General features: G+C 38.4%; 1 protein-coding gene across 1 annotated transcript in view; it reads left to right on the top strand.

Annotated features, from left to right (window-relative positions):
• LOC121527652 (NACHT, LRR and PYD domains-containing protein 12-like) overlaps positions 1 to 26,790 on the top strand; it is a 50,332-nt gene that overhangs the window by 11,973 nt on the left and 11,569 nt on the right. The window contains exons 8-11 of the mRNA XM_041814676.1: positions 5,514 to 5,684; positions 8,995 to 9,168; positions 17,861 to 18,034; positions 20,761 to 20,934. Coding sequence (XP_041670610.1) covers positions 5,514 to 5,684; positions 8,995 to 9,168; positions 17,861 to 18,034; positions 20,761 to 20,934 — 693 coding nt within the window. The remainder of the gene's footprint in view (positions 1 to 5,513; positions 5,685 to 8,994; positions 9,169 to 17,860; positions 18,035 to 20,760; positions 20,935 to 26,790) is intronic.

Raw genomic sequence — 26,790 nt, 5'->3', positions numbered from 1 at the left:
ATTGCCAGACGCTCAGGCGGTGTGCCCCGAACAGGTTCCCCTCACGGTTCTCCACCTGCGCCTAGACACTTCCAGATCCATCAGTGTCAGCGCAGTCACTGTCTGCACAGCCGGACCGTCCACCATCCAGTGGCTGCGATGCCCTCCACTCACCTCCTCGCCCTCTCTTCCCTCCCAATACCAGGGCTGGACTGGGAAGAAAATTTGGCCCTGGCCTCGGACCGGCCCCTCACAGTGGGTCAAAGTATAACATAATATTACACACGTTACATCACACCCCTTATTACATAGAGGTACTAAAAAAAAAATCGTCAGACCACGACATAGTTTAGAAGTTGGTGTTGTTAATGAAATTTCTCGATTACCTATAGAGAGTCAAAAAACAAGACTGGTAAGATACATGCATCAAGAATTTAATTCACTCTGTACAGAGGGAGCAAACCCACACAGCCACACGGCAGTTAGCAGTATGAGGCTTGCCCACTGAGCAACTGGAGGACCCCCTTTATATATCCTCTAAACCATGCCTTTGAGCAGTTGACCAAACACATGAGCTTTTGACCACCTTCAAAGAACTTCTTAAGCAGAAGGGTAATTCAGTTGGGGTGCAATAAAACAGATGGTCACTTCCCAAAAAGTGGTCTTTATGACCTTTTACAACATATAGCTGCTCAGCTCATGACTTACTGTCCTGTGGTGATCATGATGTGATTTACAGTTGAGTTGGAACAAAAGGATTCACCAGGTCATTCCTTGGTCAATAAGACAGATGCACAGTTAAATCTACAGACTAACTAAATCAGAGGTTAAAATATACAAAACATACAAAATTCCTACCACAGTGTCTATGACACATCTAATGGTGTTTTCACTCTATTTTGACTGACTAACTAATGGTCTGAGGTGAGTAGTACACCAAATCAATATGGTGAGTATGGGCCATATCAAGTAGAAGTGCAGAAAAAAATATGCAATTTATTTTGATACCATCTCTGCAAGAATTCATTGTATTTTTAAATCAAAAGGCCTTAATTTAAAACATATGCTTGCAGAAATTAAATTCCTGATTAAATAAGTACATTTATTGTAATAATACTGATAAAAACACTTCAGGAAAAGCTACTCTGCTCTAACGAACATTAAATGGCTCTGTATATTTCTCAACATTAATGAAAATACTGCCACGGGTCTATTTGTATGTAACTGGGATAAAGTCTGATTTCAGGACTTGTATTTATAATGGAGTCATTTCATGGTATGGAGAGAGGATTTAACCATCTCTTCAATCTTCAGACTTAATCTCAAACTGTTTTAGTTTTCTTTATAAAGTGGACCAAAAGTCTAATTATCTTTATAAGCCTTTATTTTGATACTCTATAGAGCTCACTCACCACTGCTTCACTTTCCTCGCGCTCATGATGTACTTGCCAAACACCTGCCTCTCCTCTGGATCTCTTTCCCTCCTCCTCCTCCTCCTCCTCCCCGTGTAGCTGCATTTAGCATCAGACTGTCCGTTTCACAGACTGCAGAGTTTTTACAACTTCTGTGTATCTTGACCGGCAGGTTTTTGTTCTAATTTTGCGTTTGTTTTCATATCCAATTGATCTGGTGGTTTTGGCGCTTAGGTTTCGTTTTGCCCAGACACTTTAGTTTCACTTTCTAAGCTGGAGCAGAGAGGGGAGGGGAGGGTGTTGACAGACCTTTAGGAGATGTAATTGGGCCAGTCAACTGTCATTATAAAGAAAAAAACCAAGGGACCACTGACCCTGCTATATGGGCTGGTGTTTAGCAAGAAATGAAAAATAGATAAAAGATACCAGCCCCAAAGTACGTCGGCCCACCAGGCATTTGCCCGGTATGTCAAATGGCCAGTCCAGCCCTGCCCATCGGAGACTCTGTCATCAGGAACATCCGCTTCATCAACGCCATCACTCACTGTTTTCCTGGTGCCACCGTCCCTATTATTCTAGTCAAACTTCTGCACCCCCCCCCCACCCACCACTACAATAATCCTGCATGTTGGAACGAGCAACGCATCCCGTCAGCAGTCTGAGGTAACAAAAAGAGATTTTAACTTGCTTTTTAACATTTTGGAGGACACATGAAAGACTGTTTTTTATCTCTGGCCCAATCCCCATTCTCTGACGTGGAGCAGAGCACTCCAGCCGCATTCTCAGTCTTAATACCTGGCTCCATTCCTCCTGCCCCTCCCATGGTTTTATATTTTTGGAAAATTTTTATTTATTCTGGGGTAATGACTCACTTTTTAAACATGACGGCATTCATCCGAACAGGCCGGGTAGCCAAATGCTGTCCGGAAACATTCAGCATGTAGTTCATCATTCCCATTCACAATCTGCATGACAGTTTGTCAACAATAGCACATGTTCCCAAATTCTGACCACTCCCTTTTCCCTGTTCAATAATCCCTTGCTCTCCCTATCACTTGATCTCACTGCCTCCCTAAACCCCGCCCACAAACCTGCCAGTCTTCCCTCGTCTCCCATCCCCTTTATCAGCCCCACACTGATCCCTGTTCATATCACCAATACATGTCTACACCGGCCACCTGCCAAATCCTGCACCCCTTCCAATTTAATTCAAATCCATATTACCTCGGTTACCCCGCCCCTGCCCCTCTTTTACCTGTGCTCCTGCGAGCTTTGGACTTTTAAATATCAGATCACTTAGTAATAAAATGTTTTTATGCCATGATTTTATCTCTCAGAACAACTTAGACTTCTTTATTTTAACTGAAACTTGGCACACTCCTGGAGACTGCAGCTCTTTCATTGAAGCAATCCCCTAAGATTTTACTCACCTACATCAGCCCCGGCTATCTGGTCAGGGTGGGGAGTTGCTGTCATTCACCAGAAAATGTTTTAATGCACCCCCATCACACACAGTAGTTTTTATCATTTGAACACCTTGCTTTTATCATCAGAGCAAAAGAGACTGTTTTAATTTTAATCATCTATAGACCACCCAGACCCAACAATGCTTTTATCCAGGAGTTTTCTGAGTTTTTATCATATTTTTTAACAAAACATGACAAATTTATTCTAGGGGATTTTAACATTCATGTCTGTTGTCCTTCTCAAACTCTGACTGCTGAATTTTTAGAAATTTTAGAATCTTTTAACCTGACCCAGGCCATCCAGGAACCCACACATTCAAAAGGTCACACGCTTGACTTGGTTTTATACTGTGGCCTTAGCCCTAATGATTTTATGACAAAGGATATCTGTGTGTCAGACCACAAACTGATTTTATTTAACATGGTTTTATCCCAGACAGGTTTTACTGAACTGCTACTGTCTGTAGAAGGGTTTTTAATTCTGTGTCTGCTAGCAAGTTTAAGGAGCTTTTTGATTCTGCATTTTTAACTGCCTTTGACCCAGATTTTTACACAGAAGAGCTCGTCTCTCTTTTTAATCAGACTTGTAAATCTGTCCTGAACTCTGTTGCCCCTTTTAAAGCCATTTTACTCATTACTTTTAAAGCACTAAAGGCTCTGGCTCCAGTATATGTTACAGAACTTTTGACCTTCTATGAGCCAGCCCGCACCCTGAGATCCTTGGGTGGGGGCCTCCTGGTCGTTCCAAAGTTGAGACTTGTAACTAAAGATGACAGGGCCTTCTCCAACAGGGCCCCTCGACTTTGGAACGACCTCCCTGAGGAAATAAGGTGTGCAGAAACAGTCACTGCTTTTAAATCACTTCTTAAAACTCATTTTTATAGACTTGCTTTTATGTGTTGTGGTCTTTTTACCCATTCCTATTCCTTCAATCATCATTTTACCTTTTATCTCCACTTTTATTATTACATTACTGCTACTTTTGCTGTTTTACTGTTAATATTGTTGTTACTATTAATTCCTTACTACTGTTTTATTAGCTTGTGTTAATACTATTGCTGGACCGTTAACGGCATTAACCTGTTAAGTTAACGCAAGACTCTTTTCGCGCAATAAGAAAATTATTGCACGTTAATCTATTCACTAAAGGGGCTTACAGAAACACCGCCGAGCACTTGTAGTAGGCTACCAACACACCTCCAGTCATTTCCAATGGGAGCAGGGCGGAGGTTTGGGTCTGCTGTGAGCAAGCTTAAGCCTGATTTATACTTCTGCATCGCGTCCACAGCGTAGGTGCGCCATCAACGTGATGCCACCATTGACCATTCGAAGTCCTGCATCGAGGGAACGTGTCACTCTGCAAGTCACCACCATGACATCTGTGGCTGTGTGTGTATGTGTGTGTGGTTTCAGAGGGGTCACATCTGAGTGGCTGTGTCACTCTCCGCTGAACTGGAAAACGTCTGTTTTTAATGAAAGAGTGGATGCTTGGGTGTGTGATTACAACCAGTAGTCGATATTACATGTTGTTTGCACATAATCACAAACCTGAGGTTGCGCTGGACTTTATGTTGTCCGTCACTCCTTTAAAATCCCGCTGGATCCATCCTGACAGAGCGCTTCATACAGCAAACGCTCGTCACAGTGCTAAGACAAGTTGGAGAGATGGAAAACAATTTTTTTATTCTGTCTCTGTTATGACCTGTGAGTAGGTTGTGAGTAGGTTGAAATCCACATGATAAATGAGCAAACTTTGGTGTTTAAAGTGAGGGTTCAGTGGTGAGCAAGCGAGGTGTTCTCAAGCTGTCAGTGATGCATTTTCCTTAATATTTAGATAGGTCAAGCATTTTTTGAATGTCTTTGGCAAAATTCAAGTCTAGCATTTTAATCGAGATTAATCTAGATTAACTACAGGATTGCAGTGAGATTAATCTAGATTAAAAAAATTAATCTATGCCCAGCATTAGTTAATACCTTTTACTCTTCTTATTCCTGTTTTAATATCTCTTACTGATTTATTTTCTATATCCATGATCTTCAGTTTTTACGTTTTTACTGGTTTTAACTTTTACCCTCTTGATGCTTGTATCATTTTAGCATTTTCCCTCCTCAGACTTATTCTTTTACACTTGTTCTTCCTTTACAAATTTATTTCTCTTACTGTTTTTAGTTCTTATTGCTTCTCTTTTACTTGCCTTTTGAAACTTTAGTCCTATTGGTCTCAGGTTCTGTGGCTGGGTTCCTGTGTTGGCCGGGTACTCGTGGGTTCTTATGATGTCTTTGTTTTAATGACGTCTCCCACGTGACTCAACCAGTACATCTAGATTAAATGTTGAGATTATTTTCTTATTCACTTGCAGCAACTTCTTTCTTATGAACGGCAGCCTGACAGCAGTGACTTTCTGAGATAGTTCTCCAATCCAGAGACAGACATCTAAATAGAGAGGAATGGAAAATTAGCAAACAAACTCAGTCTTGAAGATTTGCAGGTGTTATAAAAAGTGATGAGAGCAAAAGTTTTGTCTTAAACAACTGCACAAATTCCATTAAAGTGTAATTCAAATGTAAACCAATCACAGCAGCTAATTCTCAAATAATCTCCATAAATATCATGTGTCCTTTTTTATGACTGTTTTTGCAATTGATGTCATTGCAGATTTGCTCTCATCGATCTCACAGAGGCTGACTGTGAAATCATAGCCTCAGCTCTGAAGGCCAACCCCTCACATCTGAGAGAGCTGGAGCTGAAGAACATCAGCACTGATTCAGGAATGAAGCTCCTTTGTTCTGGCCTGGAGAGTCCAAACTGTCGACTGGAGATTCTGAGGTCAGATTACTCACTGTAGTTTGTGAACCTGTACATGAAATATTTACACTGTCACATTTATTGATATTATTTTCTGTCATGTTCATCCACATCCTTCAAATAATGCATGCTGATTAATATTTTTCAGTATGGCATTAAAACTTCAAAAAATAATAAAAAAAAAGATTTAGCTCAAGACATATCAGTCCTTGCAAATATTTTAATAGTTCATTAACTGACTAACAGGACTAAACTGTAATAACGATGGCTTGACATTTACATCCGCCAACTAGCCAAATGCGGGTGGATTTCAGCTATGGCGGGTAGCAGCGTGACACGATGGCTGGTGGAATTTATCAGCGTCACAACTTATGCTTCACTCTGACCGTGTTTGTCTGTTAGCCGTTACGAGTAAGGCTTGTTACAGAGAGGCTGTTCGGCACATAAAAGCTCAAATTTCCCTCCAAAATAACTGGAAAGTGGCTGGTCTCTTCATCCATTCGTGCATTTTTATGCAGCACCAAGGGCTTTGATGCTGTATGACACACACAAACACGACACTCCAACACATTTACTGACACACACGCTTACGTGCTTGTAACGTAAACTGAAGGTTTCTATCTGTTTAGGGAAAATGATTTCAGAATGTTGGAGGATAAACTTAGACCTGAACTTTCTCCTTCTGCTTTAAAGTGCCTCTCTGTCCATGGAGGATCAGCGCGTCAGCACCGTGTGTGCTCTCTCTGTGCAAGCCAGGGCGGGCAGTGTGTCTGAATATCGTTCACTTAATACTCCACTTATATTCTTTCTTTGTTGAGGGCAAGCTAAATGTTAAAACCTCCATCAATGCATGCATAATCAAAATGTTATTAAAACCTTGGATGTGTTTGTATAATGATTTGCCATATATCGATAATTAACAAATATAAAAGACGAGAGAAACTCTGAAACTTTGAATCAGTTCACTGAGGCAGTGAGAAACAGAGACAGAAAGATAAAAGTCACTAACTGATCACTTAGGAGTCAAAGAGAATTCAACTTAACAGTGATTTTTTTGTTTCTAATATTAAACATAAGACATTAGTTGTCCAAATGTGAGCGTCATGCACCAAATCTATGTCATCTCTTATTTAAACAGATTTTTTGATTAATTTTAGACACGCATATGGAGACATTTTCACCATACAGTTTAAAGGAGAATAGAGCAGAGGACAGGAGAAGTTTGACATTTCACATTCTCTGGTGGAGATTTGAAGAGTAAAAATTGGAGATGTTGTTGTAATCTGCTGTAGTTGTTTCTACTAATCAGCCAATTAACAGTATTATATTAATAGCATAAACTTAATATCTATTGAAGAAAAAAAAATCTGAGTCTTGACTCTTAGTTGACTGTCTAACAGTGAAGTATGACATATCTTTGTAGAATGCTGTGTAGGGAGAAGTGCTTTATTAAGAGGAGAGCTGATACTGATCATATTGATGAGGGAAGGTAAAGCTTGTGTGTTATATCATACCCTTTGTGCCAAATTTGGCATATAGCTCATAGTTTCCAAACACCAAAACTGTGCCTAGTGAAAATACCGAGTGGCTAGTAAGTTTGCAAAACCACTAGCCACTGTGGCCGGTCAGCAAAAAAAATAATGTCAAGCCCTGGTAATAACTGAAGGCCCCTGATTTTGCACTGATCATGGTGGTCAGTCTGTCACTAGAGTGGGAGTCTGTACGGATATAAATGGTACAGAGTGTTATTATCATCATCATTATTGTTACAAGTACTATCATTATCTCATTTTTCAAAGTGAATTTGATAATAGCTAAAACTGCATTTCTATTGTCACCTTTATGTATGTTATTCATCTTTCTCTACACCGCCATTATTATTGCTAATGCTAGCATTACAGTGATCATTCTTTCATCATTAACATCATACCTACATCTATATTTATTACTAATACAGTTTCATTTAATCACTGCTATAATTATTAATAATAAAATAACACTGGTCTTTATTATAAAAGGGTATAGTCTTTTTCATAATATGAATTAACAACACTGGTCTATTATAATAGTCCACATCAGAGCGTATGATCCAGTCCTGCCCTCTCTGTAAAGAGTCTTGAGATAACTCTGGTTGATACCTCTGGTTATGAGTTGGTGCTATACAAACAAAGAGTGAACTCACTCAGCTGGGTGCTGTGGATAGCATTAGGAAAAGCTTGGAATAGTAAACAGAATTCACTGGCCAAATGGTCACACTAAAGCAGGATTCAAGCTCTACTTGATCTACTTTATCAGTTACAACTTAACAAAAAGATGGAACGGGAGGACAGTGCTGGTTAAATGTTGCTGTGTCAAAATGACAGAGGGAAATGAAAAAGTCAACTCTGCTTTACTATCCATCTTGTCTGTTTTGGTATCCATCCACAGATCACAGCCTTTCCTCATCTTGGTGGCCTGTTAGTAATCTGGTCATGGGTGGTGTTCCAGTGTTGAGGTTCAGTTGACCATTGTCTAGAAATGTTTGGACACAAATTCAAAAATGATCCTTTTAACAGGAGTTTTCAGAGCAGCTCTCTGTCTAAAGGCTCTGAACTATTTCAGCTCTTGCTGTGGTTACTGAGACAAAGATATCAAATAGTTGTTAGAGCTGGGAACCAGGAAGATTCACCTGGCTCTCACTGTCTTCTTCTGGACGTTGGCCCTGCATCCTCTGACTGGTGGTCCTGACCACATAGTCTGAATCGGGTACTCCATCAGTCATTTCCATTCACAGCAACTCTCCTCTTATGATCTGGACTCTAGGAAACGTTGGGTCTGGTGTGTCTCATCTTCCTCTCCTCAATACCCAAGGGTACCCCTCCTCAATACTCCTCAATTGCAAAAACTTCAAAAAAACTTTTTTCACATTGTCATTATGGGGTGTTGTGTGTAGAATTTTGAGGAAAAAAATGAATTTATTCCATGTTGGAATGAGGCTGTGACATAACAAAAAGTGGAAAAAGTGAAGCGTTATGAATACTTTCCGGATGCACTGTAATTCCCCCTAGAAAATACGTTTCAATGGTTGGTTCCACGATTTTTCTTCTGGTTGTCTTTGTACGATGGTAGAGCCATGTTGTAGAGCTCAGGATATTCTGACACCAACATTATGCGCTCCTCCATTGTTTGCTTTGACCCGCGAACCCACTTCTAGATGTTGATGTTCAGTTTTACACCCTGCACTTTAAAATGTTGGCATTCACAGTTTATTATTTCATTAGTGTTCATTTACTGACATCAAACAGTCAACTATATGACTCAGCCCCATCTTCATTGATGTGATTGTTTTCAGATTGTGGAGGTGCAGATTGTCAGAGATCAGCTGTTCTTCTCTGGCCTCAGCTCTGAAGACTCACCCCTCACATCTGAGAGAGCTGAGCCTGAGCTACAACCAGCTCCAGGATTCAGGAGTGAAGTTTCTGTGTGATTACTTGCAGAGTCCAAACTGCAAACTGGAGATTCTGAGGTCAGAAATTGTTGTTGCTTCATTGTGCTATCCCTTCTTATTTTGTTCAGTGATTTAATTAAAATATATTTTTTCTGAATACATTATTAGACAGATTAGCCTCTTTGAGATAAGAGGTTTATTTCCCAAAGGGGATCCATCCAATTAGAGTAAAATACTTTTTAAAAAAAACTAAACAATCTCAAACAGTGAAGGAATGAAAATTAATGATCTTCTAAAAAAAATCTGCATATCTGAGTAGAGTACCAATAAATTCAGTGTGAGTGACATTTTTTTTTCAAAACAAGACTGTAAAGTACAGAAGAGGATTAGGGCCAATGAAGTAAAAAATAAATAAATAAATAAGAGATGCGGCATTTGTTATTACTTATGAGAATTAAGTCAGAATTCTGAGATTAAGGTCAGGTTTCTGTGAAAAAAATCAGAATCACAGTTTATTATTTCATCAATGTGCATTTACTGACATCAAACAGTCAACTATATGATTCAGCCCCATCTTCATTGATGTGATTGTTTTCAGATTGAGTGGATACAGTTTGTCCAAGATCAGCTGTTCTTCTCTGGCCTCGGCTCTGAAGACTCACCCCTCACATCTGAGAGAGCTGGACCTGAGTGGAAACTTTGAGCTCCAGGATTCAGGAGTGAAGATTCTGTGTGATTACCTGCAGGGTCCAAACTGCAAACTGGAGATTCTGAGGTCAGAAATTCTTGATGCTGAAATGTGTCATCCCTTCTTTGTCTTTTGCAATTGTCAGTGTGTGTTGATTCAAGTATCAGTTTTTTTTCTTTTTTAACTCAGCAGTAGGGGAGAGTGGGGGGATTTGTGCCAGCGGGGAAGTAGTGCCACCCCTTGTTTCAAGAAAACCATAGAAGAAATTGGTCATGTGACCACATGTTTTTGAAAAGCCATCCATTTTACTCATCCTGTATAAAAGACAGACACATGGCATGAGAGGTAAGCACATTTTAGCTCAAAAAACTGTTTTTTGCCTTTCAAAGTAAAATTTCTATGATCAAGGTTTTTTGATTGTTATGTCTGAACAATTATAGACAAGTCTGAAAACATTTCACACATGTTTTAGTGCTTCAGTAGGCTACACAATGAGTCTATACAGTTAGAGTGATGTTAGCTCTAAACTGCTGGATCATGCTAGTTTTTCAAAATAGTGGGGCTGGGGTGATTTGTGCCAAAGGGCCTGGGTTAAGTTGTGCCAGTGGCACACCCACAAACCCAGACCCACAGATACACCCGAACCCTGACACCCACATAACCAGACCCAAATACCCTCAAATCCAGACCCACGCATGCAGACCCACACACCCAGACACATAAATCCCAGACCTAGACCCTAACCCACACACCCTCTCACCCAGACCCTCACACCCAGTCCCACACATCGACACACCTACCCTAACAAATCCACACAATCACACACCTAGACCTACACACCTAGAACCCAACAAAGAAGGACCAAAAACAGCTGGAGATGGACATCCCTCATCAGTGTTTGATTTACCTGCCATTTATTTAATTCAGCTAACACTGATTTCAGTTTTGAGTTTGCACTGTTGTTAAAGAGCAGTTTATTTCGTTTTTAAGTGGCCTAAGTCAAATTGAGATGTTCAGAAATTGGCCTAAATCACTTTATTCATATATGTTGCATAACTGACAGACTGTATGTCAACAGGAATCTATTGCCAAAGCCTTTTTGCCTGAAATGATTCACAAATATCAATATTGTGTATTTAAATTTTCTGCCATTAGTTTACTAGGGTGATTATATCTAAATAAACCCTAAATGAGTAATTTTGTATTGAATTTGTCTTGCTTTTATACAGCATTATAGTTTATGACATTAAAATGTTCTGTTTTACTTCAATAATCTTCAATAATTACTTGCACAATTTACCCCAACATATTCTAACCAAAGGCACAACTTACCCCGCACTGGGGGCAACTTGTGAGAATAGAATCTGACTTGTGAAACAAAAGTCAGAATTCAGAGATTAAAGTCAGGATACTGAGATTAAAGTCAGAATTCTGACATTTCTCTGGTCAGAAAAAATAACTGCATCTCAACGAAACTTGATTTTCAATGGCCCTAACGCTTTTCGGTGGTGAAGTGTTCCAACAGAAAGGAAGAAATGTTTTAAAGCTTCTTCTGTCATCTCATTTGATGAGTGGATAATGTGTGTTGAAGGTTTACTGTATGGTGACTAACGGAGACTAAAGAACAGACACTTGGTCAATGAATAATATTCTACCCTTAAATGTGTAACCCCTGGAATTAGATTGCCACACAGGACACAATAACTACAGGATTCTTGTAGCAGGGATTTCATTTTTGGCAACTCAAAGTCAGTCTCTTCAGAGTGCATCACAATGTGAATTCTCTAAATTCACTCCTTAAAGTGCTTTTAGTGTCAGTACGCCTGGGTTTAGCTTTACTCACACTAGCTTCTATTTTCTTGAGAAATAAAATAAAATAAAATAAAATAAAAATAAACCCAAGAAAACACGACAGGCTCAGGCTATTAATATAAACAGAGAATAAAATCTGTTAACTATACATTCAACATTGAATCATTTACAAAATGTTTGAAAATGTGCACTAAACATGTACAAAGTACACTTACATTTCAACACGGTTCATAGAGCTTAGTATGAGACTCCCTGGAGATTACAGCGTCTTCTTCAGTCTTTACCTTTGAAATAAAATAAAATAATTGTAACACTTGTTTCTTTTACACATAACAAAGCCACATGCTGTTTAAGCTAGCTGACATCAACTTGCAAATGCAAACACAGTACTCACGGATGGCGCAGACAATCCAAAAACATCAATTTCAGTCAAGCCTAAAACACACCATCTCGTTACAACATTGACAGAAAACATTTTTGTTACAGTGATATCTAACAAGATGTCTATGGTTACTCGCTGTTTTTAACTTCTTTCAAGCACAGGAAACAACACAGCCATTGCAGTAAAACTCTAGGTCAGCGATCCCCAAATGGCGACCCACGGGCCACTTCCGGCCTGCCAGCAGGTGTCATCTGGCCTGCAAGACATTTGGGGAAAAAAGACGGAAATTTAGAAAAAAATTATTAATTTGTAATTTTTACCCTCTTAGGTGTTTAAAATACAAATTTTCACTCATTTATCATGATCTTTCTATAATTATAGCAAAGAAAGGTCATAATACGCTGCCCAGCCAAAAAAAAAAAAAAAAGTCACCACCTGGATTTAACTAAGCAAATAGGTACAAGCCTCCTATTGAATAATTACTGCATGGGCGATTAGCTTTCAGCCGGCAACAAGTTATTTAACCCCAGCTGATGCAATGAGTAACTTCTCATTTCTTAAACAACCATGTGGAAAGGCACATCCTGTGGTCGTGGAAAAGATGTTAGTCTGTTTAAGAAGGGTCAAATCATTGGTATGCATCAAGCAGAGAAAACATCTAAGGAGACTGCAGTGCTATGATCTGGGGTTGCTGCAGTTGGTCAGGTCTAGGTTCAGCAACATTATGTGCCCAAAGAATGAGGTCAGCTGACTACCTGAAATTGAATGACCAGGTTATTCCATCAATGGATTTTTTCTTCCCTAATGGCACAGGCATATTCCAAGATGACAATGCCAGGATTCATCGGGCTCAATTTGTGAAAGAGTGGTTCAGGGAGCATGAGACATCATTTTCACACATGGATTGGCCACCACAGAGTCCAGACCTTAACCCCATTGAGAATCTTTGGGATGTGCTGGAGAAGGCAGTGGTCAGACTCTCCCATCATCAATACAAGATCTTGGTGAAAAAACACTGGATGGAAATAAATCTTGTGACATTGCAGAAGTTTATCGAAACAATTCCACAGCAAATGCGTGCTGTAATCAAAGCTAAAGGTGGTCCAACAAAATATTAGAGTGTGTGACCTTTTTTTGGTGGTGACTTTTTTTTTGGCCAGGCAGTGTACGATGCAATAAATGAGTTAAATATGGTACTTTGAACTCTCTTTAGAGCAGGGAGGAGCATTGTAAAAAGACACACGGCAGAGCAGCAGCAGTGCAACTTCATCAATCACCTCAACTCTGCAAACATGCTGCCCAAAAAGAGGCTGATACAGACAGCATGATTTTTTTAAGACTGAAGGAGAAGGATTTATTATCTAATATAATATTGATTATTTTGTTGAAGATAAAGAATTTAACCACCATCTGCAGCAGCACGGGCTCTCATTGAGTCCAGCCCTTCCCGCACCTCTGACTGGTTTTCAGCATCTCAGACCTTAATGAAATTCAGAGGTTTTTGCCTGTGGGGGATTAAAACAGCTGCTCTCATGATAGCAAACACTTTCCCTGCGTAACAGTTTGTCAGCCCCAAACACAGACATACATCTCGCTTTGGTGATTCAGTTCAATGTCAGCCTGATTTAATCCCTCATTATAAAGAATCTGTAATGCCAAACTTATATCAATTACATTTATTTACATGCAATTTAATTTTATGTCAACAAGACAAGCAATTATGGTCTTTATGATTAACGTTTAACCAGGACATAGTTTATAAATCCTATGCGTATTTGACTTCAGGTCTCATAAAAAATGGTAAAAAATTTCTCTCATAATGATAAAACAAATTGTTTATAACTGAAAATGTATTCCTAGCCTGGACATAGGCTTTCCTATGACATGACAGATCGGCATTTTTGGTCTAAGTGCAGCACTCACAGACATAATTACGCACAGAGATGAGCTACTTTATGACGCGCACAGGGATGTCAGGGGACTCAGAGATAACGGACATGCAGAAGAATGTCTGTTGTGGCTCAGACATGTACTTAAGAGTCAAGTTTTCACTCAGTAGATGAGGATTTATAGTTCTTTCTGGACTCTGCACTGATCCTAGGTCAGGTCAAATAATCTCAGGGTGTGATCAGATATTGTGGACAACAGGTTTCCATAAACAGCCATAAACAGTCATTCTGAATGAATGTTTATATTTAAGACTCCAGTCTTGTAAATTTAGGATCAGTGGGTCTTGAAATTGTAAAAAAATGCAAAAAAATATGTGTGTGTGTGTGTGTGTGGGTGGGTGTGTGAACTTAAAAGAAATCGTGTCTGGCTTTCTGTCGTTTAAAAAATGTTGGCCCCCAGGAAAAACTAATTGGGGAACCCTGCTCTAGGTTGTCATGTGTGGTGTAAACATGAGGAGAAAGGACCATGATGCACTTGGTGGAGTGATGTTTTTGGGACTCAATGCTGCCACCTAGTGACCATAATCAGTAACTACATGTGGATTTCCACTTAGAATCTAATTCTTCATTCAGTGACAAAACAATGACAGAAACATAAGAAAACAACATAGAACATGTACATTTGAGTTCACCAAAAGAGTAGAAATATAAAAAATCCAGTGAATAAAATATATATAAATTATTTTACCACAAATGTTGGCATTCACAGTTTATTATTTCATCAATGTGCATTTACTGACATCAAACAGTCAACTATATGACTCAGCCCCATCTTCATTGGTGCGATTGTTTTCAGATTGAGAAAATGCAGTTTGTCAGAGATCAGCTGTTCTTCTCTGGCCTCAGCTCTGAAGACTTACCCCTCACATCTGAGAGAGCTGGGCCTGAGTGAGAACTACGAGCTCCAGGATTCAGGAGTGAAGTTTCTGTGTGATTACCTGCAGAGTCCTAAATGCAAACTGGAGATTCTGAGGTCAGAAATTGTTGTTGCTTCATTGTGCTATCCCTTCTTATTTTGTTCAGTGATTTAATGAAAATATATTTTTTCTGAATACATTATTAGACCGATTAGCCTCATTGAAATAAGAGGTTTATTTTTCAAAGGGGATCCTTCAATTACAGTAAAATACTTTTTTTTTTTTTTTACAACTAAACAATCTCGAACAGTGAAGGAATGAAAATTGATAATCTTTTAAAAAATCTGTATATCTGAGTAGAGTCCCAATAAATTCAGTATCTGTGAATTCTTTTTTTTTTTTTTTTTCAAAACAAGACTGTAAAGTACGACAGAGGATTAGGGTCACTGAAGAAAAAAATTAGAGATGCGACATTTTTTTTTAACTTGTGAGATTAAAGTCAGAATTCTAAGATTAAGGTCAGGTTTCTGAGAAAAAAAAAATCAGAATTCTGGGAATAAAGTCTCAATTCTAATTTTTTTCTCAATAAAAAAAGAACATTTGCACCTCAAAAACTTTTTTTCAACGGCCCTAATCCTCTTCTGTTGTAAAGTGTTCCAGGAAAAATAAAGCAAAGGTTTAAAAGATTTTTTTGTCAACTCAGTTGATGAGTGGATAATATGTATGGAAGGTTTACCGTATGATGACTAACAGAGACTAAAGAACATAGACACTTGGTCAGTGAATAGTATTCTATCTTTAAAGGTGCCGTGTGTAATATTTAGCCTAGTAGCATTTAGCTGAACAAACTTATTAAAATAAAGCAAAAAATTTCTAAGATGGTCTATCTAAATAAGTGTTTAGTCATCTTAATTGAAAAATAGCTATTTTGAAAAAAAAAAAAAAAAAAAAAACGACTCAGAATAAACCTTTAGTTCATACATAGGGATGCCACCATCTTGGATTTTTACATGTTTCCATGGTAACATAGAGGAAAAAAGGAAAAAAGGATAAATAAAGTTATTGTATTGTACTGTATTCACATTACAGATACACATTAAATCCAACTGGTTGCCACAGTTTCCAGCAGAGAAATGCAATCTAGAACCTAATTCTAGATGTTGATGTTCAGTTTTACACCCTGCACCTTTAAATGTTGGCATTCACAGTTTATTATTTCATCAGTGTTCATTTACTGACATCAAACAGTCAACTATATGACTCAGCCCCATATTCATTGATGCGATTGTTTTCAGATTGAGAAAATGCAGTTTGTCAGAGATCAGCTGTTTTTCTCTGGCCTCAACTCTGAGGACTGTCCCCTCACATCTGAGAGAGCTGGACCTGAGTGAGAACTACAAGCTCCAGGATTCAGGAGTGAAGATTCTGTGTGATTACCTGCAGAGTCCAAACTGCAAACTGGCGACTCTGAGGTCAGAAATTGCTATTGCTTCATTGTGCCATCCCTTCTTTTTTCTGTTCAGTGATTTAATGAAAATATATTTTTTCTGAATACATTATTAGACCGATTAGCCTCTTTGAGCTAGGTGGTTTATTTTCCAAAGGGGGTCTATCCAATTAGAGTAAAGTACATTTTCTTAACAACTAAACAATCTCAAACAGTGAAGGGATGAAAATTAATGATCTTCTAAAATAATCTGTGTATCTGAGTATAGTTCCAATTAGGGATGGGTGTTTGCAAGAAACCTGCCAACTCGAGCATCTATAGTGTTAACAATCAATTAATTAATTAATCATTATGCATGTATAAAAACATTCATAAATGGGCATATGTATAACACAGTGCTAGACTTTTTTGTCCCCGGTCAAAATGATCGGCAGTCTTCAAGAATTCCGGCCATTTAAAACAACTACTGGACATTTGCTTTAATGTTATTTTGCTGCATTAACAGCAGCAAAATGCATAAATCTGATATTCTGGGATACATCGATACATACAAGTCTGTGCTAAACAGGAGATAGGACACACTTTTATTTCCAAACCTGACCCAAAACCGAGACAGTAGAAACCAAGCCGACAGTAAACCTGAGTAATTAGTACCCTGTTATTACAAACTCATAGACACGTACACATGATTAAAACACTAGAAATGACTGCACACAGACTTTCTCTTATTATTCATTGTGTAAGTGGTTTAAAGTATCAAAATGAAAGCTGCGAGCTTTTCCTTACACATGCAGTCAGTCACACAATACACACCCACATTAAACTCATAAACAACTGTTAGCTTCACATTAGCACCGTTAGCCTGTTAGCACATTGGCTGCTACTATAACTTAGCAGCTTACAATAGCCAAATACCATCCTCCAACAACAACGAAGCATCCAAACATAACTCACCAGGGCTCTGTACACCATGTTAAAACTCTACATTTCAAATGAAAAGTTAGTCTTACCGTCAGTTGCTAATATCAGTCCTCATGATGATAAAACTGTTAGCTCTGCTAAAGCTGGAAATCCAACCATCCTGGTTTATTTGGACTCATCCTGAAAAGACAAAAGCTCCACAGTAGATAGTATGGTCCAGTCCTCCTCTCAATGATGGCTTATCCAAGACTACTTCTGCTAATAACCCAGGTCATCTTGAGCCTTAACAACTAGCTACATACAAGGGGGAGAGACAGAGCCGTCGTTATCAGATCCAAGCAGTCCATGCCATTCTGCACAATGTGATTCCATGTTGACTACAATCACGCTTTATCTAAGGATTGGTCATAGGTAGTTTATCGAAGTCCACTACAACTCTGCTCAGCGTAGGCCTCTCTCTGCTGCTGCATCGGTGTTTACAGCGCTCAGCTATATGTTCCCTTTGTTTCAGCCTCTTCATTACTCACAGCGATGACACACTCAAAATCCCTCCATACCGCTGATGATATTAAGCCTTTGGTTAACCAGGAAAACCTCACTTAGATTAAAATGCTTTGGCATTGACAGTTTATTATTTCATCAATGTGCATTTACTGACATCAAACAGTCAACTATATGACTCAGCCCCATCTTCATTGATGTGATTGTTTTCAGATTGAGTGAATGCAGTTTGTCAGAGATCAGCTGTTCTTCTCTGGCCTCAGCTCTGAAGACTCACCCCTCACATCTGAGAGAGCTGGACCTGAGTGAGAACACGCTCCAGGATTCAGGAGTGAAGATTCTGTGTGATTACCTGCAGAGTCCAAACTGCAAACTGGAGACTTTGGGGTCAGAAATTCTTGACGCTGAAATGTATCATCCCTTCTTTCTTTTGTTGCAATTGTCAGTGTGTGTTGAATCAAGTATCGTTTTTTTTTTTCTTTTTCTTTTTTTAATTCAGCAGTATGCTTCTATTTGGTGCTGAAGGTGATTTAATAAAAATTTATATTTTCTGAATACATTTTTAGACAGATTAGCCTCATTGAGATAAGAAGTCTATTTTCCAAAGGGGGTCCATCCAATTAGAGTAAAATACGTTTTTTAACAACTAAACAATCTCAAAAAGTGAAGGAATGAAAATTAATGATCATTTGAAAAAAAAAAATTGTTTATCTGAGTAGAGTTCCAATAAATTCAGGATCAGTGAGATTCTTTTAAAAATAAGACTGTAAAGTATGGAAGAGGATTGGGGCTACTGAAAAAAAATCAAGACTGACATTTTTTTTACTTGTGAGAATAGAATCTGACTTGTGAAATACAATTCAGGATTCTGAGATTAAAGTCAGAATTCTGACTTTTTTCTGGTCAGAAAAAAAAAATTGCATCTCAACAAAACTTGATTTATCAATGGCCCTAATGCTCTTCTGTGGTGAAGTGTAAGGGAAGAAATGTTTTCAAGCTTCTTCTGTCATCTCAGTTGATGAGTGGATAATGTGTGTTGAAGGCTTACTGTATGGTGACTGACAGAGACTAAAGAACAGACACTTGGTCAATGAATAATATTCTACCCTTAAATGTGTAACCTGTGGAATTAGATTGCCACACAGGACAGCAGGGATTTCATTTTTGGCAACTCAAAGTCAGTCTCTTCAGAGAGCATCACAATGTGAATTCTCTTAATTCACTCCTTAAAGTGCTTTTAGTGTCAGTACGCCTGGGTTTAGCTTTACTCACACTAGCTTCTATTTTCTTGAGAAATAAAATAAAATAAAATAAAATAAAATAAAATAAAATAAACCCAAGAAAATACAGCAGGCTCAGGCTATTAATATAAACAGAGAATAAAATCTGTTAACTATACATTCAACATTGAATCATTTACTAAAATGTTTGAAAATGTGCACTAAACATGTACAAAGTACACTTACATTTCAACACAGTTCATAGAGCTTAGTATGAGACTCCCTGGGGATTACAGCCTCTTATTCAGTCTTTACCTTTGAAATAAGATAAAATAATTGTAACACATGTACTCATTTACACGTTACAAAGCCACATGCTGTTAAAGCTAGCTAACATCACCTTGCAAATGCAAACACAGTACTCGTTGATGGCGCAGACAATCCAAAAACATCAACTTCAGTCGAGCCTAAAACACACCATCTGGTTACAATATTGACAGAAAACATTTTTGTTACAGTGATACCTAAAAAGGTGTGTATGTTTACTCACTGTTTTTAACTTCTTTTAAGCACAGGAAACAGCACAACCATTGCAGTAAAATTCTAGGTTGTCGTGTGTGGTGTAAACATAAAGAGAAAGGACCATGGGTCCGTTCGAATAGTCCATGTTGCTCAGGAAGGTTCCTAACCGAGTGATACGACCCAGAAACATTTTAGTATCGGCCATGATAAAGGCCGTTCGAATTCTCCAACTGACAAGGAAAGAAGTTTCATTATTTCCTTTGTTATCTCTTTTAGCCTAGGAAACACTGGACCATCCTTTACCAAAGGAGAGATGAAAAGATGACCCACAATTCTTCGCGTAAACTTTATTTAAAGTGACACACCTGTTGACCGCTCATCAGAACAAGTGAATAACTTAACTTTAACTTTACTCCCTCCGATTTAACAGTAAAGTTAATTGTCAAACATATAATACATGTGATAAACAAAGAAGATGCAGAGCTTTTTAAATAATGAGCTGAAAGAAAGATGGAACCAGAGAAGACTAAAATTAACAGAGATGAGAGAATTAAATAAAAAATGGCGAGGTAGGGAATAAAGCAAAACTTTTTAATATGGTTGTGAAATAAATGGACTTGAATATTATTCATCTAGTTGTATTGACTTAGAGAGTTCAGACTAAGAGAAATGTTTCTGCTGTTCTAGACGTTCACAGTCACAGTTCCTCTTCCTGAAGAGACTTTAAGGTATAAAAATCTTAATGACCTCCTATCTTTGACGTTTTAGCGTTTCATTCATAGCACATAACAACACAGAGAACGCACCGATTGGTGGATGCGAGTTTGGATGCGTTAAATTGTAGTTTTACACAAAAAACATAGGTCATGTCCATAATATCCGCCTAGGGAAAGTGTAGTTGGATTCTTTAATCACCACAGTTCTCCTTTCCTGTCCTCTTACTCCCACCTTTCCTTGACCCTGTGATGTTTTTCATCAGGGTAAAGGAAAAGTGAATAGGAAAGGACTTAGGAGATCATTTTTTGAACTTTTTCGAACTGACCCCAAGATGCGCTTGGCAGGTTACGTTTTTGCGACTAAATGCTGCCAACTTGTGATCATAATCAGTAACTACACGTACAATCTAATTCTCCATTCAGTGACAAAACGATGTTAGAAACATAAGAAAACAACATAGAACATGTACATTTGAGTTCACCAAAACAATATAACTACAAAATATCCAGTGGATAAAATATATATAAGTTATTTTACCACCTGGTTACAAATGTTGGCATTCACAGTTTATTATTTCACCAATGTGTATTTAACTGACATCAAACAGTCAACTATATGACTCAGCCCCATCTTCATTGATGTGATTGTTTTCAGATTGTGGAGTTGCAGATTGTCAGAGATCAGCTGTTCTTCTCTGGCCTCAGCTCTGAAGTCTGTCCCCTCACATCTGAGAGAGCTGGACCTGAGTGAGAACACGCTCCAGGATTCAGGAGTGAAGATTCTGTGTGATTACCTGCAGAGTCCAAACTGCAAACTGGAGACTCTGAGGTCAGAAATCGTCATCACTTTATGTGTCATGCTTTTTTGTTCGTTTGGTTCCAAGTATCAGTGTTTATCAAAGTGTCGGATCATTTGTTGATTCTGCAGTTTGCTTTTATGATCTGCTAAATTGAATTTACCTTACATGGGTTTTTTCAAATGAAGTTTTCAGTTCAACAGATTTGCTGAAATTGAGATCAGAGGTCTTATTTCTGAGGGTGACTCATCCAAGAGGAGCCAAAAACAGTTTCAACAACAAAACAAACTCATCCAGAACTTAAATTCTGTCTCCACATAAGTTTAACAAGAATTCAGGTAAAAGTGGAAGTTTCTGTTCAAAATTGTTCTAAGAAAAGGGAAGCAAATGCTTTTTTCATCAACTCTGTTGATGAGTGACCAGGCTTTATGTGGACAAACTTTAGTGCCGGTACTCTTCTTAATCACCTGTTGTCAGAGTGTCACACAATCCCAGAACTAATTTGGGCAATGTGTAACAAAAATCATAGCAGTAATTTAGCTGAATTGCAATACATAATAATAATAATAATAATAATAATAATAATAATAATAATAACTTTATTTGTATAGCACTTTTAAAAACATGGGTTTACAAAGTGCTTTGACAAGTGCAGAAGTACAAAAACAAAGCAACAACCCAGACAAAAGACAAGAAACAGAACGTGACATCTAGACAGATAATAATTCATCTACATCGATAAAGAGTGACAATATAGAACCAAACCTAGATGACCTGTGATGCCATGCAAACTAAGACATCACAGACGTCAATCAGAGTGCAGAGATGAACTGCACAGCTAAGACATCATGAACATCAGGATGCAGGCAAGACACAGACATCAGTACCATAAAATGATAGGAAACCAGGCAAAGCATAAAATGATAGGAACCCAGGCAAAGCAGGAACCCAGCTACACAGGCTGAGACCGAGAGGACCAAACTTAAAGACATAAGAAATTAAAAGAGAAACAGTAAAATGTAAATAAGAGGGCAAAACAGATATTAAAACAGGGTGAAACAAGCTCTAAAACTGTAAAAGCAGTAAAATTGATAAGTATTATAACAGAGGTAAACATAAGGGGAAGCAGTAAAGGAGAGATTAAGAGAAAAATTAAACTAAAATATGTAAGAATCTGTGAGAAGATAAAAATTATAAAAATTAAATAAGAAGAAGATGAAGACCACATCACATAAAAGCCAGTCTATAAAAATGAGTTTTAAGAAGTGATTTAAAAGATGTCAATGATTCTGCATGCCTTATCTCCTCGGGCAGGTCGTTCCAAAGTCGAGGGGCTCTGATGGAGAAGGCCCTGTCACCCTTAGATTTGAGTCTCGACTTTGGAACGACCAGGAGGTTCCCACCCGAGGATCTGAGGCTGCAGGCTGGGACATAGGGGAATAAAAGTTCTGTAATATATTCTGGAGCCAGACCCTTCAGTGCTTTAAAAGTAATAAGTAAAATCTTAAAATCAATTCTAAAAGTAATGGGTAGCCAGTGTAAAGATGCTAAAATCGGGGTGATGTGATGTCGTCTGTTAAAACCAGTTAGAAGCCTAGCTGCTGCATTTTGAACCAGTTGAAGGCGAGAAAGGGATTTTTGGCAGAGACCTGACAGGAGAGAGTTGCAATAGTCCAGACGGGAAGAAATGAGAGCGTGGATTACCTTTTCCAAATCTGACTGGTGGAGAATTGGTTTTATTTTGGCAATTGTGCGTAAATGAAAAAAGCATGACTGTATAACTTTATTGATGTGTGTTGTGAAGGTGAGGTTGGAGTCAAATTCTACTCCTAGATTTCGAGCTGTTGATTTAATGTTTGTGGACAAAGGACCAAGGCTGTTTGTGATTGTATTGGGAGAGTTTGGAATATTGAAAAGAATGATTTCGGATTTGGAATTATTGAGTTGTAGAAAGTTTTGTGCCATCCAGCAGTTAATATCATTTAGACAGTCAATGACAGCAGCTAGGCTTCTAGGATCCTCAGGTCTCAGGGGCAGGTATATCTGTGTGTCGTCTGCGTAGCAGTGAAAGGAGACTTTATAATTCTTAATGATTTGACCAAGGGGCAGCATATAAATAGAAAATAAAATGGGGCCTAAAACCGAACCTTGCGGTACACCACAGGTAAGGGTAGAGGTAGAAGAGGAGTGGTTACCTATGGTGACCGCATAGTTTCGCTCTAAAAGATAAGAATAAAACCAGCTAAGTGCAGTGTCCCTGATGCCCACCCAGTCTCTAAGACGTTCTATTAAAATAATGTGATCAATGGTATCAAAAGCTGCACTGAGATCTAAAAGAATTAAAATGGCTCCCTCCCCTCTATCTGCTGCTAAAAACAAATCATTGGTGACCTTGAGGAGGGCCGTCTCAGAGCTGTGACCTGCTCTAAAACCAGACTGGAATTTCTCAAAGAGGTTGTTGTGAGACATAAAAGATAAAAGCTGAGTAGAAACCACTTTCTCTAAAACTTTGGATAAAAATGGAAGTTTAGAAATAGGTCTAAAATTATTAAAATCAGAAGGGTCAAGGTTGGGTTTCTTTAAAAGAGGTTGGACCACAGCGTGTTTAAAAACAGAGGGAACTACGCCTTCTGTCAGGGAACTATTAATTATTGATAAAATACTGGGCCCAACCGTGCTAAAAACCTCTTTGAGAAATTTGGTGGGGATAAAATCAAGACTGCACGTAGCTATTTTCATGTGGGATAAAATTTCACCTAAAAAGGACAAGGTCACGGGCTCAAAACTACTAAAATAATTAGAAATGTCCCTACTTGTGAGTAAAATCTGGGCTGGGGGTCTAATGTTGTCCCTGATGTCCTTGACTTTGTTATTAAAAGACACTAAAACCTTCTCGCAAGTCTCGTTAGAAGCATCAGTAAAGTTGGGGGGGGGGGGGTGGTAATGGACTCTAAAACCTTAAATAAAACTCGAGGGTTAGAATGATTTACTAAAATTAAATTAGAATAAAATGCTGCCCTTGCATCTTTTACTGCCTTTTGATATCTCTTCATTGCATTTTTCCAGATATCGTTGTTGACTTGCAAACGTGTTTTCTTCCACTTCCTTTCTTTTCTTCTATAGTCTCTTTTTAAATCATTTATGGACTCTGTTTACCCATGGCTGTGGAGCACTATTTGATTTCTTAACTTTAAAAGGGGCAACAGAGTCCAGGGCAGATGTACAGGTCTGATTAAAAAGAGAGACAAGCTCTTCTGTGTTAAAATCTGTGTTAAAGGCAGTTAAAGACGCAGAATCAAAAATCTCCCTAAACTTGCTAGCAGACTCTGAATTAAAAACCCTTCTGCGAACAGGCACACTTTCAGTAATAAAAGGCTGAGATAAAAAACATTTTAAATAAAACTAATTTGTGGTCTGACACACAGGTATCCTTTATAATAAAATAGTCAGGACTAAGGCCACAGTAAATAACTAAATCAAGGGTGTGGCCCTTGGAGTGAGTGGGTTCCTGGATTGCCTGGGTGAGGTTAAAAGACTCTAAAAGGTCCATAAAATCAACAGTAAGAGACTGGCTGGGACAACAGACATGTATGTTAAAATCACCTAAAATAAGAATTTTATCATATTTAGAATTAAAATGTGATAAAAACTCTGAAAATTCGTGAATAAAATCCTTGTTTGGTCGCGGAGGTCTATAGATAATTAAAATTAAAACAGGATTTTTTTGATTTACAATAAAACTATGATATTCAAAAGAGGTAAAATCGCTGAATAAAACAGAAGAGCATTTAAAATCTTTTCTATAGATAACAGCAACCCCCCCTCCCCTGCCTGATAGGCGGGGCTTATGTAGGTGAGAGAAGTTAGGGGGGGTTGCTTCTATTAGTGACACACAGTCTCCAGGACCCAGCCATGTCTCTGTAATGATAAAAAAGTCCAAGTTATTGTGATTTATAAAATCATGACAGATAAAAGATTTATTATTCAAAGATCTAATGTTTAAGAGCCCAAAGTATGTTGGATTGAGGGTGGGAGCGGTTGTTTGAAGGTGAATTTGGATAAAGTTGTCAGGTTTGAGGGGGTTGATGGGGTGCAGATGAGGAGGTTTAGACAGTCTGTGGTTGATGTGGACTGGAATAGGGAATACAGGGCTATGGCTGCTGTCAGCAGAGGGCAGCGGATTGTTAATTATTGGTATGGAAGGAAGGAAGGGAAAGAGGGTGACTTATGACTTATGACATGACTTATATTTGGTTATTTTTAACCTACAAATAAATAATTTAAACAATCACCTGTAAGTCAAATCCACATACACCAAGTGGTGCACCAAACTGATCATTGTCACCATGGACATGGAAAATTACATAAAAATAAACTACATGTTTGTGGGGAAGACACACTATTTAACAATAAAGCCCCTTAAAATAAGAAGAATAAAATAAAATTTCCCCATTAGACTCAGCATTTGGAGTAGATTATTTTGTGGTCAGTAAGCCTGTTACTGTCAGTGATTCATAGTCTCAGTATTCCTGACTTTCTCTTCATGGTTCCCTACACCATCCACAGTCCTATCCTCTCCAAATAAAAGTAACAAGCCCCTGAAATAAATCTTTAAAAAAATCATGAATATGAAATAACATTGAAAAACAAAATGATATACATAAAAAGTGAAAAGACTCTTAAATAAAACAGAAATATCTAATACAGTGAATTTAATAGTTTTCCCTCGTCAGCACCAAATGTAGAGATGAATCAGCCCCTCCCCTCACTGACATCCTGAGTCTCTGCTCCGTCTGTGAGCTGACGTTGCCTCCGTATATCCAGGCTTTTTGTCTTTGCCAGAGAGTCAGCTGTTCTCTGAGCAAAACTACAGCCCTTGATCCTTTGACCAGCAGTCTGGTCGTTCATTATGGATACCATTATTGAATATTGTTAGTGTTGATGCCTCCTTCAGTGGCAGTATGATCAGTTTTCAGTGGAGCATCAAGCTCATGGTGGAGGAGATGCTGCGCTTGTCCTCGCATGCTCCGTTACTGTCCAGGAAAGATGAACAATTCAAACACTGGTTTCCCTCCAACAGTGGCAGGTGAGTTTACCTGGATTCATGTGCCACAGGATGCATCTATTTAGATGCTGTCATAAATCAACCATTAAAGACCCTGTGAAGTGAAAAAACATCTGTATTTAGATTTGTTGTATGACAGGTCACTGTGTTATGAACCTCCAGGTCAAATTTCAGCCAACTAAAAAATTTCTAACTTTACTAAATTAAGCTTTAAAATCATGAAAAATGAGGCAGTAAAATCTGCTCCAGGATGGTGTGGGCGTGTCTGTTGCATGAGCATAAGCCACGCCCACTCAGGAGATATCTGATCCTCTCAAATAAAAAAAATGCTACAATCTGAATTGAGGAAAGCACTCACATCGCTTGACCTTTTCTTGACCTTAGAAGAAGAGACAAAGTCCGTTTTCTGTCTCAAATCTCTGTTCTGATGCTTTAATGATCCATAGTCCACTGTGGCTGATAGATTTGGTAAATTTACCTCACAATGAACAAAAAAACAGCATTTAACTGACTGTTAACTTTCAATAAAGGCAGTGACATCAGCTAACAACAGACGAGACTGAGATGAACTGCTCTGTGATTTTATATTGTAGTGTTAGAGGGGTGGGGTCATTCCCCACTGTGGGCTCATGATGTCATGAGTCCACATATTGGCCCTGCCCACATTAAACCAAGCCATGAAAGAGGTGAAAAACTTTCTAATGGGCTCAATCCAAAATCCAGTCACATGTAGATCTCAGTTTTCACATGTTTACAGCAACCATATTCCAACATACATTATATTGCCAAAAGTATTCACTCACCCCTCCAAATAATTGAAATC

The sequence above is a fragment of the Cheilinus undulatus genome, linkage group 19 (assembly GCF_018320785.1).
Source record: "Cheilinus undulatus linkage group 19, ASM1832078v1, whole genome shotgun sequence".
NCBI lineage: Eukaryota > Metazoa > Chordata > Actinopteri > Labriformes > Labridae > Cheilinus > Cheilinus undulatus.
Note: the sequence above shows the minus strand (reverse complement) of the source record. Positions and strands in the feature narration are given on the sequence as shown.